Source organism: Trichechus manatus, unplaced genomic scaffold (assembly GCF_000243295.1).
Source record: "Trichechus manatus latirostris isolate Lorelei unplaced genomic scaffold, TriManLat1.0 scaffold00004, whole genome shotgun sequence".
Lineage (NCBI taxonomy): Eukaryota > Metazoa > Chordata > Mammalia > Sirenia > Trichechidae > Trichechus > Trichechus manatus.
Window position 1 is genome coordinate 20,404,734 of NW_004443940.1, and position 12,859 is coordinate 20,417,592.

General features: G+C 36.4%; 1 protein-coding gene across 5 annotated transcripts in view; it reads right to left on the bottom strand.

Annotated features, from left to right (window-relative positions):
- Window positions 1–12,859, bottom strand: part of EHBP1 (EH domain binding protein 1) — a 378,078-nt gene that overhangs the window by 238,661 nt on the left and 126,558 nt on the right. The window contains exon 1 of one of the 5 annotated variants that reach the window (XM_023733424.1): window positions 10,589–11,190. The exons of the other annotated variants lie outside the window; for them this stretch is intronic. Within the exon in view, the coding sequence (XP_023589192.1) occupies window positions 10,589–10,615 (27 nt within the window). The 5' untranslated portion in view covers window positions 10,616–11,190. Of the gene's footprint in view, window positions 1–10,588; window positions 11,191–12,859 lie in introns of those variants that run through there. 5 annotated transcript variants of the gene reach the window in all.

Genomic DNA, 12,859 nt, shown 5'->3' on the forward strand with positions numbered 1-12,859 from the left:
ATCATGGAAGAAAAAATAGGGACAACGCTAGGAGCCCTAATACATGGCATAAACACAATACGAACCATAAGTAACAATGCACAAGTACCAAGAGACTCAATAAATGGGAGCTCTCAAAAAATCAAACACTTATGCCCATCAAAAGACTTTACCAAAAGAGTAAAAAGACAACCTACAGACTGGGAAAAAAATTTTGGCTACAACAAATCCAATCAGCGTCTAATCTCTAAAATCTACAAGACACTGCAAAACCTCAACAACAAAAAGACAAATAACCCAATTAAAAGATGGGCAAAGGATATGAAGTCACTTCACCAAAGAAGATATTCAGGTGGCTAACAGACACATAAAGAAACGCTCACAATCATTAGTCATTAGAGGAATGCAGATCAAAACTACAATGAGATATCATCTCACCCCAACAAGGCTAGCATTAATCCAAAAAACACAAAATAATAAGTGCTGGAGAGGCTGTGGAGAGACTGGAACACTTATACACTGTTGGTGGGAATGTCAAATGGTACAACCACTTTGGAAACCGATTTGGTGCTTCTTTAAAAAGCTAGAAATAGAAGTATCATACGATCCAGCTATCATGCTCCTTGGAATATCTCCTAGAGAAATAAGAGCCATCACATGAATAGATATATGCACACCAATGTTCACTGCAGCACTATTCACAACAGCAAAAACATGGAAACAACCTAGGTGCCCATCAACGGATGAATGGATAAACAAATTATGGTATATCCACACAATGGAAGGACAGCACACACTACAGGGGATGTCAGCACAACTAGACTAAACGAAAGCTAAGAAGTTTCCTGAGTACAATTAAGCACTTTGAGGGATAGAGTAGTAGGGTTGGGGGTCAGAGGACCATGCTTTCAGGGGACATCTAGGTTACCTGGCCTAACAAAGCTTATTAAGAAAATGTTCTGCATCCTACTTTGGTGAGAGGCATCTGGGGTCTTAAAAGCTTCCAAGCGGCCAACTAAGATGCATCAACTGGTCCCAACCACCTGGAGTAAAGGAGAATGAGTAACACCAAAGTCACAAGGAAAGTAGTAGCCCAAGAGACAGAAAGGGCCACATAAAACAGAGACTTCATCAGCCTGAGACCAGAAGAACTAGATGGTGCCCAGCTACCACCAATGACCACCCTGACAGGGAACAGAGAGTCCCTGATGGAGTAGGAGAAAGGTGGGATGCAGAAGTCAAATTCTAATAAGAAGACCAGACTTAATGGTCTGACTGAGACTGGGAAAACCCCAGAAAGCATGGCCCCTGGATTCTCTATCAGCCCAGAACTAAAACAATTTCCAAGGCCAACTCTTTATACAGGGATTGGAATGGACTGTGGGACATAAAGTGATACTCGTGAGGAGTGTGCCTCTTAGCTCAAGTAGATATAAGAGACTAAACGGGTAGCTTCTGTCCGGGGGTGAGATGGGAAGGCAGAGAGGGTTAGGAGCTGGTTGGACATGGGGAACCCGGGGTGGAAAGGAAGAGTGTGCTGTCACAGTATGGGAGAGCAGTTAGGGTCACATAACAATGTATGTACAAATTTTTGTATAGGAGTTTAACTTGAAATGTAAACTTCATTTAAACTGTAACAATAAAAAAAAAAAATACTATTAAAGAATCTAAGTAAAATTGATCGATATCGAAATAACCTTTGATCACAAAATGTCCTTTTTTATAATAAATCAAATTCCATTTTTCTAAGACTGCTGAATTATGTTCTATTTGAAGAGATATAAAAAGCAAACATGTAAATGTTATCATATACATGTGAATACTTAAAGTTAGTAGATAGAACCTCAGGTTGGGAGTGAAGAAAATGAATGGAAGTGAGTAGTTTCCTACTAACTAGTAATATGACCTGGGACTAGTTAGTAAATTGTGACATCTTAGTTTCCTTATCTGTAAAATGAGGTAGGAGGATTTTATGATTTCTAAGTGTACTTCCAGCTCTAAAGTTCTATGATTTGATTATTCTTATTAAGAAATCCATATCTGCATTAGAATACTAAGTTCTAAAGTTATAGAATAATATAATAGTGGGTTATAGCTTAAAGAATAAAACAAAAATATTACAAAACTAATTTGAAATATATCAGAAAACAGTATTTTCAAGATAAACAAAATGCAGGGGCAACAATTCCATATGGCTGCAATCATGTAATGATGGAATGAAACTGAAGTCTACAAAACAGCATATTTCATTTATGGGTACTACTTGCAGAAATATTTAACTGCAAAGCCAAAAACTATAGACAAGTAACAAGAGAATTTTTTTCTTAAATTTTTTATTGTACTTTAGATGAAGGTTTACAAAACAAATAGTTTCTCATTAAACAATTAGTACACATATTGTTTTATGACAATGGTTAACAACCCCGCGACATGTCCACACTGTCCCTCCTCAACCTTTAGTTCCCTATTACCAGCTTTCCTGTCCCCTCCTGCCTTCTAGTCCTTGTCTCTGGACTATTGTGCCCCATTAGTCTCATTTTGTTTTATGGGGCTGTCTAATCTTTGGCTGAATAGTGAACCTCGGGAGTGACTTCATTACTGAGCTACGAGGGTGTCCGGGGCCATGCTCTCGGGGATTCTCCAGTCTCTGTCAGGCCAGTAAATCTGGTCTTTTTTTGTGAGTTAGAATTTTGTTCTACATTTTTCTCCAGCTCTGTCCAGGACCATCTGTTGTGACCCCGGTCAGAGCAGTCAGTGGTAGTAGCAGGGCACCATTTAGTTGAACTGGGAGAATTTTACTGAAATGTTTTAGACCTTACTTTTGAAAATGGAGTTGTGTTTTACTCTGTATAACTCACATGTAGAAACAAAAAGTATTTAAAGTGAATGATCACTAAAACTGCAACGTATCAGAAATGTGTCTAGGGATAGAGCATTATTTCTTTTAATAAGATATTAGCAACCACATAATACCAATATGAATTAACATTATTTTCTGTAAAATTGTGAAATTCTCTAAAGGGGTAATGTTCAAACATATCATCAACAAGCATCTGACTAATAAATAAAACTTTAAATAAAGGTAAACAATTTACTTCCTATTATTAATCTGATACAGGTATTACTGGAATTCCATTTTCTTTCAGAGGTGTGTTTTTTTAAAGAATATCCAACCACCCACACATTATTTAAAAAAACAAAAACAAAAACCTTTGTGCTAGAAGCTGTCCCAGGACTATACTTTGACATTTTTTAGCAACCTGACAAACCAGTCTGCTTTCTTCCGCCAATACAAATCAAGCCAAGGAGCAGTTTCTTCATTTATTTCTTTCAATGTCACAAGAGTACACTATGTCAGGGTAAAGGCCAATCATCAATAACGCACACTGTTGCAAAGCTGAAATATAAATGTTCACCTAGGCCCTGCTTCAAAAACTATCCCACTCTAACCTATTTAATAGGACCTATAAAACTAAGCGGTAAGAGCTCGGCTGCTAATCAAAAGGTCGGCAGTTCGAATCCACCAGCCACGCCATGGAAACTCTAGGGAGCAGTTCTACCCTGTCCTACAGGGTCGCTATGAGTCGGAACCAGCTTGATGGCAACAGGTTTATAAAACTAAAGGATGTGGAAAGAAGTACAACATACTTGTTGCCCAACAATCTTTGTTTGCCAACATCATATGGCAAGTTAAAAAGGTACTTAGAAAACAAATAAGCTTTAGGTAGTTGGCATCAGGAAGGGTTTTTTTCTAGCAGCTTTAACATTCTCATGTTTTCTGAAGTTGCAGGAGTGCTACCCTGCAGGCATCTATAACAGCGTCACGAAGTTACAAATTTAGTGTGGGTGGTTGGAAAAAGTTGGATACTGACCAGTTTTTTGTGTACCAAAAGGCACCAGTCTGGAACATCACATTCGGCAATTGGGTATGAAATTGCCAGTGCAGTGGGTTGGAAGATGTATGCATTGGCAGGCTGTTCAGAACCAGTAGGCTTACTTAAAAGGTTACTGCAGTCTTGACTTTGGCAGCTGTCTCCTTTAAGTGATCTTGAAGAGCTAAGGGTGAGATCCAGAGTCACACCTATGAATACCAGAAGATGTGCATGTTGGAGGCACTGCCCAACCTTTATAATACTCAGTTCTCAAATAGAAAACAAGGAGTAGTCCTTTAGGGGGGTTGTTTATATTGCTGAGAAAGTATCACATTTTAAAATGCTGAGCTAATTTAATGTATCAACTTTCAGGGTGGCATCTAAGTTAAAATGTCAGCAGATGTAATTACATAAATGGATGAAGCAACTTTGTAATACTGTACTTAAGTATGAACATCATCAAGTTAAGAGTCCCAAGCTCTTTGTCATATATATATATATATATATATATATATATATATATATGAAACAATATATGAAACTTACACCATTGTATAATGTATGTCTTTCCAAGGTACACTCAACCCTCTGTCTCCAATAGGGCTTCAAGCTGGAATAGAACCGAAAACTAAAAGCGGAAAAAACCTTGAAATTTTTGCCAGAGTAAAACCAAAACCCAAATCAAAATGATGTTTTTCTGAACCTGAACCGAAATCCGTTATTTTTTTCACTCTGCTATTTTCGGTTAAATAATAATTTTTAAGTTATAAGCAAGATCACTGGACTGTTTATGCTTGACTTGCATCTGGCACCCATGTATGCTGAATGCTTCTCTGGCACATGGCTAGTAAGGGCCCAGTTCACTGCTTCGACAAGTGACAACGCTCAGTCGCAGCTGGAAGAGATGACTGCTGTTCCGTCAGGCAATTCACAGGCCAGAGTTCGCGATTTCTGCTCTGTGCTTGACCTCTCTGACAGTAACGCAAGCTGTGTCTACTGAAGATGTGAGAAACACTTGGAAATTGAGAACACTCATAGAAATATGAAAGAGCTGGTTAAACTGCATCGAGTTCTGAACAGTTACATATGAACGGAAATTTGTCAGTGTAAACATTTTAAACTTACATTATTCACATTTTTTAAGTGTGATATTTAAATTCAAGAAAAAGAAACTAGCACACAATTTTTTGATGATCCAGTCTTGTACTCAATCTTGATTTAAATGTACTATCACACATTGTTTGTACTTAAATGTTTAAATTTGATATTTATCTCACAAACCAAAATGCTAACAAACACCCACAACTAGTGGGAAGAAAATTAATGTTTCAATTGCGATATACCGTTATTTCACTGAAAACAACTTGATGGCATCAGTATGAAGTGATATTTTTCTTCAAAAGGTGCTGGATAAATGTATGAGAAGTTGTAAAGTGGAACTCCAAATGGAAGAAATCGGCAAGACCCGCAAATGTAAAATCTAAGTTATTCTGGCTTTTCTAATATACTGACGATACATGGCTAGAAGCATTTTAATACATACTGGCTCTAATTCATGTCTACAAATGTATTTATGCATTCTATTCTCTTTATGTTATCAAAGTATAAGACTTGTTTATACTGTAATGTAAAATACCCATTGCCATCGAGTCAATTCTGACTCATAGCCACCCTATAGGACAAAGTAGAACTGCCCAATAGAGTTTCCAAGGAGCGCCTGCTATAATGTAGGACTCTAAAATATGCACTAGTGTTAACGTTATTTCTTATCCCTTGAATTCTAGTATGGGACGAACCAGAGAAAATCCATGTCAAGAATTTTTCAAGTATGAAAAGATTGAAAATAAAAGCACGTGTAAAATTTGCAACACTGATATGGTTGGAGACCATGCAGCGAATTTAGAGAGGCACCTGAAGCATCACCATATGGATGAATAGAATGTAGTGCAAGGCAAGAAGACAAAGAAGATGAAAGAAACTGTCAGAAGTATTCCAACTAAGCAACAAAAAACATTAGACGAGTTTGCTGATCCAAAACGCTTTAATGTGAAATTAGATAAACAATTGTCAATGCATGTGTTGAATTAGTTACTGTTAATGGTTGCTCGTTTGAGTTAATTGAATACACAGAATTTCATAAAATTTTAAATCTAATTATTGCTTCAACTGGTCAAAAATTTTCAATCAACTCAAAGAATATTAGGGAAATGATTCCTCACTTGTCCTTAAAATTCAGCTCCAAAATTAGCAGTAATCTAGACAAACAAATATTCTCTTTGAAAGTGTATGTTGCCTAGACCAAGTCGGTCAATTCTAGGAATTAACATTCAGTTCACACAAGACAGTAAGATACGTCTGTTGACACTGGGAATGAAAGAAATAAAAAAAAGACATACAGGTCTGTACATAAAAAACACTGAGTATCAAATTTTAGAGAAGTACAACACTGATTTACAACAGATTTATTCTGAAACCATGGATAATGGCTCTAATATCATTAAAATTGTTGATTTGCTCAGAAATTATAGTGAAATCGAATGGCAAATGTCAGGGCAAAATGACAATTTTGAAGACTCTGACTTAGCGTGCTCTGACTTGTAGACATTAATCACTGCAGAATGCGATGAAAGCGAAAAGGTTTGTAAGAAAAGACTGGTAGAAAGCGTGCTGCACACACACGTCAATCAGTTATTAAAGACACAATAAAGGATGCTGAACTGAGAGAATTTATAGGAGAATGTGGTAAACTTGTTTCAATACTTCATATTCCTACATTATCTACCAAAGTTTTGGAAAATAATTTAAGGAAACCTGTACTAGACTGCCCAACAAGATGGAGCAGTATATATACCATGTTAGAAACCTTACTAGGATGCAAAAATTTCTGCAATGTATTAACTGAGAATACTATGAAATGTTACTTTTCTAATGCCAGATAACAGGGCCCTGGTGGCGCAGTGGTTAAGAGCTTGGGTGCTAACTAAAAAGTCGGCAGTTCGAATCCACCAGCCACTCCCTGAAAACCCTGTGGGGGCAGTTCTACTTTGTCTTACAGGGTTGCTAGGAGTTGGAATCGACTCGACGCAATGGGTTTGGTTTGGTTTAATGACAAATGGGCATATGTCAAATTAATTCTGGAAACTTTAAAACCTTTAAAGAAAGTTACCATAAGATTTCAAAGTAAACAATTAACCGTAAGTGATGTTTTTGGCATACAGGTGGAAACAAAGCTAAAATTAAGAACTCTTAAAATACATCTGGAAACACACGGATTGAAAAATTTAATGTCAGGGAAAAAGTTATCGCTGAAAATGATAGCATATTAGGAACAGTTTATCTAGATCATTGCTTTCAAATTCTAATTAGTTCTGAACTTAAGGTGAAGGCCATAGTACCTTTAAAAAGCAGCTGGGAAATGACAGAAAATCTGAGAAGAAGCTATACTGAAAGTGTAATAAAGAAAAGCAATTCAGGAAATACTCTCGTTTCAAATGATGATGTTGATGAGCTGGAATTATTTCTCAAAATGAAAAAAAAAGTTAAACTGAGATCAAACAACTGTACTGTTAATATTGACTCTATATTAACAAGCTTTGATGATGTACAAAGAATTGAGACAAACAAAAAAAAAAACTATTCTTGAATTTTGGGAAGAAAACCATTCACAAAATCCCTAGTTATATGAAACAGCTATGGTAGTTTTGGGTGCACCAGCTACTCAGGACACTGTTGAGAGAGCGTTCCCAGGTTCGAAATTCATCTTGCAAGACAACAGGGATAGCTTAAATGAAAAATATTAGAGGACATTCTTTTAATTAGGTGTAATTATGGTTATTTGCAAGGATGTTTTCTAACTGAACTGTACAATTGTATAAGAATTAAATCTGTATTTTTAATAAAATGTTTATGTAATGTTACAGGAATTCTTCAACTTAGAACTGGGGTGAATATTAAAACACTAAATATTTTATTGTGCTTTGCCCTTATGTATTGATATATTAAGTATGATAGCACACTTTGTATTTCTACTATTTCATGAAAAAATTCTTACCAATTTTACATGACTATTAAGTGTTACTAGTGAAATGTCACCTACATCCTACATCAAAATTAAGTTTTCAGTATATTTTATAGTATTAAGTTGAGAATTTCCTACTAAAAAAGTATTTCAAATCTTCAATTCAAAATTTAGACAGTATATTAGTAGTGTTTTTATCACAATACTATTTTTAAAGTGACTTAGTGCTGCAGTGAATTTAGTTTATTTTAAAAAACTGAATTAAAAAAAATCTTACATTGTTTTTGTTTGTATTGATATGTTTTGAGATAGTGATTAAAACTGAACATCATGGTCACTTTAGATTTAATTATTAATGAATGTGTAGAAAGAAACAGTTTAATAGTGCTTACTTTTGAAACTGTAAAATCTTGGGATGAACAAAATTTGAGTTAATATAAAAATGCAATGTTATTTGCAATATAAGGAGCGAATCTGGAAGCCACGTTTCTTCAGATGAAATCACTCCAAGCTATCCATTTACAGAATATAAATTTGATACTGGAGAGTAAAAAACAGGTTCAAACCGGTTCAAAACGGTTTAATCATGGTTGACGAAGCAAAACTGGAACAGAACCATATTTTTAAAATTTTGGTGAACTGGAATGATAACTGGAACAGAAAAAATCATGGTTCAAAGTCCTGGTCTTCAAAAGCAATTTATGATGACTACTCAGTCTTATAGAACACACTTATTAATTGCAGGAGCCAAAGGACTACTCCATGCTTTCTGCTCTTGACAACAAGGATGGGCACTGTCTTAAACCTGCACAACTTCTGGTCTTCATAGGTGTGACTCTGAATCTCACTCTTAACTCTTCGTGATCACTTAAGGAAGACAGCTGCCAAAGTGAAGCCATTTCCAACATGACATGTGCTTTTTCATACTTCCCACCTTCTCCACCACCACTGTATCAAATATTTTTCTCCTCAGAGCTAAAATACGGCAAGACAGAATTATCCATACACAGATATTTCACAGATCTGTTCTGTAACATCTAACACAATATCGCAGCATGACTTCAACGTTTGCAATCAATAATGAAGGTACTGACATGGTATGATCTATTGAGTACAGATTAAACACAGGTTTTTGCTAAGAGAGCAAACCTGTTGGTACACCTTCAGAAATAAGTACAAAGAATTTAAATACAAAGTTAAGTAAAATAATTTCTTAGCAATAAAATTGAAAACAACAGCTTTCCTTAATTAAGGGAAGGCAAAAAGAAGCCTCTCACAAATAAGATGATAAAGTGGAAAGGAAAAGCATATAGTTAAACTAGAATTTCAAGCTTCTAGATTCTAGAAACAGTTCTTTTGAGCCTCCTAATTTTTTTTAAAACAAAAGTTAGATCCTCCCTCCCACAGGAAAACTTTACAATATGATTGCTACTTTGAGTCACAGAATAATAGACATATGTAATACCTCTCCCCGACCTATACTATTAAAATTTTGTTTTCTAGACTTAGACAATTTTGTTTTAAAGACAAAAATATTACAAGTATATACGAATTATCACAACATTCCCTAATGGGCAGACGATGGATAGTTTAAATAAGAGGAAATCTACAAATGTTTGATATAATATTGGAATAGGAAAGTCCATCCAAACTCTAAAAAGCATACTATTTCATCAGCTAGAGGATTTTAGGCAATGTCAAAGGACTCCTACAAAATTACCCCACAATTATAAAAAATATACTTAGTATGTGAACTACTTAATTTAACAAGAAGCATTCTTTAAAAATCCTTTTTCCTGGCACTAAAACTAAATTGTCACTAAAAGAAAAGCAGAAAGATTCCCCAAAAGTCCTCTGTCTAAAATACAATTAGTATTGTGCTGTAAAGAAACCACACTATCCCACCCCCAAAAATCAAAACCTTAAGAAGCTGCTACTTAAATATTACTTATTGCTCTGTGAACAGTTTTATATTAAAATTGGATAGTTCTAAACATCACACATATAAAAAGTATTGTTTGACATAGTGCCATTTTGATGATAAACTGCAATCTATAGCTCAAATAATTCTACCCAGGGATTAACATTTCAGAGGCTGAGCCAGAGATTATGTGTGTGGATCTTGAATTTCATCATCTCCCTTTGGCACAATAGCTTATTCTTCCTTATTCATCTATTCTCTCGGGAAGGGTCAGGAAAGCTTAGCCTTGCTGTTGCATTCATTTCATCTCTACATTAACCAGATACCTTGCAGACTTCAGTTCTTATGTGTTATTCCATTACAAACACTATGCTGCACTATGCTATAGCTAATGAGGTTTGTACCAAATCAAAGGGTGCCATCAAGTGGCTATAATACTCTAGACAGCATTACACAAAATGATGATTCCACACAGACTTTCTTCAATATGGACAAACTTTGCCACTCCTCTATAAAAAGAAAACATTAGTAAGGGTGGCGAACTATCCATATTAAATTTTGCTCCTTATTTTCCATCTTCCAGGGATTGCTTGTCTGCATCTTCAATTTACAAAGCATACTTCTAGATTCATAGTTAGCATTGATATTTATGTTAGCAGATTATCAAATGATATTTATTAGGCACAACTCAAGCATGGCAGCAGTACTCAGAACTAAACAAATTTATCAATCAAAATTCATGACTAGATTGATAGGAGCTTGTATCTGAAAATAGGCAATAATAGTGCACATACTTACAGAAAGACAGTGTCTTGTCAGACTCATTTCGTATTTTTAATGAAAATTGCAAGGCTATGAAATACAGTCAGTATGATTTGATCTATTCCATGAAGTCTTGCCTCAGGTTCTAACAGGGGACCTAGGAGTTGATATGAGAATGTATTTTCAGACATTTAGAAAACTTTCAACAGTCTATTCAACAGGCTGTAAGCGTCATTTGGAGTTTTGAAGATAGGAATCTAGAACTGCTCTTAGAAAACACACACAAAATAAGAGGCAATTCAAAATGGCCCACTCTGCAGAGCTGGCTAAACGGCTGCTGCCTTGAACAACTCTGCACCAGGAAGCCTCACACACAGGCTGAAAGCATCTTCACGGCTATATACTTAATTCTGCTGCACAGGAGCAGAAATTATCCAAATTCAGAGGTTAATCAAGAAATAAAAACGTAAATCAGAAAAGCTAACTTGCTCTTCAGAGGATTTAAGAAGCAATACCAATATGGAAGCAGCAGTCAAAAAATCAAAAGATGCATTGCATTGGGCAAATCTTCTATAAAAGACCTTTTCAAAGTGTTAAAAAGCAAAGATGTCACCTTGAAGACTAAAGTGTACCTGACCCAAGCCATAATGTCTTCAATCACCTCATATGCACGTGAAAGCTGGATGATGAATAAGGAAGACCGAAGAATTGATGTCTTTGAATTGTGGTGTTGATGAAGAATATTGAATATACCACGGACTGCCAAAAGAACGAACAAATCTGTGCTGGAGGGAGTACAACCAGAATGCTCCTTAGAAGCAAGGATGGCGAGACTACACCTCACATTCTTTGGACACTCTATCAGGAGGGATCAGTCCCTGGAGAAGGACATCAAGCTTGGTAAAGTAGAGGGTCAGTGAAAAAAGAGGAAGACCCCTCATTGAGATGGAGGGACACAGTGACTGCAACAACGGGCTTAAGCATAACAACGATTGTGAGGATGGCGCAGGACCAGGCAGTGTTTCGTCCTATTGTACACAGGATTGCTATGAGTCGGAACCACTTGAGGACACCTAAGAACAACACTACCAATATGGCAGCAAACTCTAGGCAAAACTAAACATCAATATGATGGCATTTATTTTCTAGACAGCTGTTGCGGACTATATACAAAAATATTTGTCAACCCACGTTTTCTTCTAGAATCTTCCCACTCTCCATCAAGAGGTGGAGTTTAATTCCCCTTCCTTGAATCTTGAATCTGGCCAGGTTTGTGACTGGCCTGCAGGTGACAGAATGTGGCAGAAGTAGCACTATGTGAGGCTAGGTCAGCAAAGGTGATGCAATTTCCACTTCGAGAGCTGGAACACGCAATCTTGAAGTTTTCAGTGGCCATGTAATGAGTGTGACTGTCCTGAGGCCACCACACTGTAAGAAATAAAAACTAACTCACCCAGAGAGATGAAATGGAGAGGCCTTGAGATTACATGAAATGAAAGAGATGCTTGGCCAGCTCCCCTCTCTTTATCCCAGCCCTTCTCCTTCCCCCAAAATGTTCTAGCCCCACCACCTCTGACTACAACTGTATGAGAGATCATAAGACAGAACTGTCCAGTCAAGGCCTTCCCGGATTCCTGATCCACAAAAACTGTGAATGATAACTTGGACAGTAACTACAATCTGATCTGTTAAACTGACTGACAAGTGGCAGAAAATGATCATTAAGTTCCAGGAGACAGTCAGCTGACTCCAACCTGCTTGCTGCATTGCTTATAATAACATTTAGTTGGTTACACATGGGAATGCAATCAGCAAAATTAATGCCCAAGAAGCCATGTAATACAGAATGGTAACAACAAGCAGAGGGGGCAGAAAAATGAGATTGTCAATTCTGACAGACGAGGAAAGAATGATGTGGTTTGGAAAGATAGAAAAGAGTTTATGTTTTAATTTGGGCAAGGAGCCAGAGGCTCTGGAAAAGATGAATTGGTGTTACAGAACCTTATAGCATAGGGAAAGCTTAAAAACATTTAAGGGCTATCCAAATAAAAATGCTAGAAATCAATGTAAGAGAAAGTAGGTCGTATCAGAAAAGTAAAAGACAAGACAGAGCCTTAAGAAAGGTACAATAAAAAGAAAAAGAAGAAAAAAATATATACTTAAAAGAATCTGACTTGGAAAAGTCACTGATATATCTTTTGACTTTTTTCTCTCCACAAGCCACATCTCCCTGCCCCCAATTCTTCCCCATGTTCTCTATATTGATTAAGAATACAAGCATCCAAACATTCAAACTAGAAATCTAGA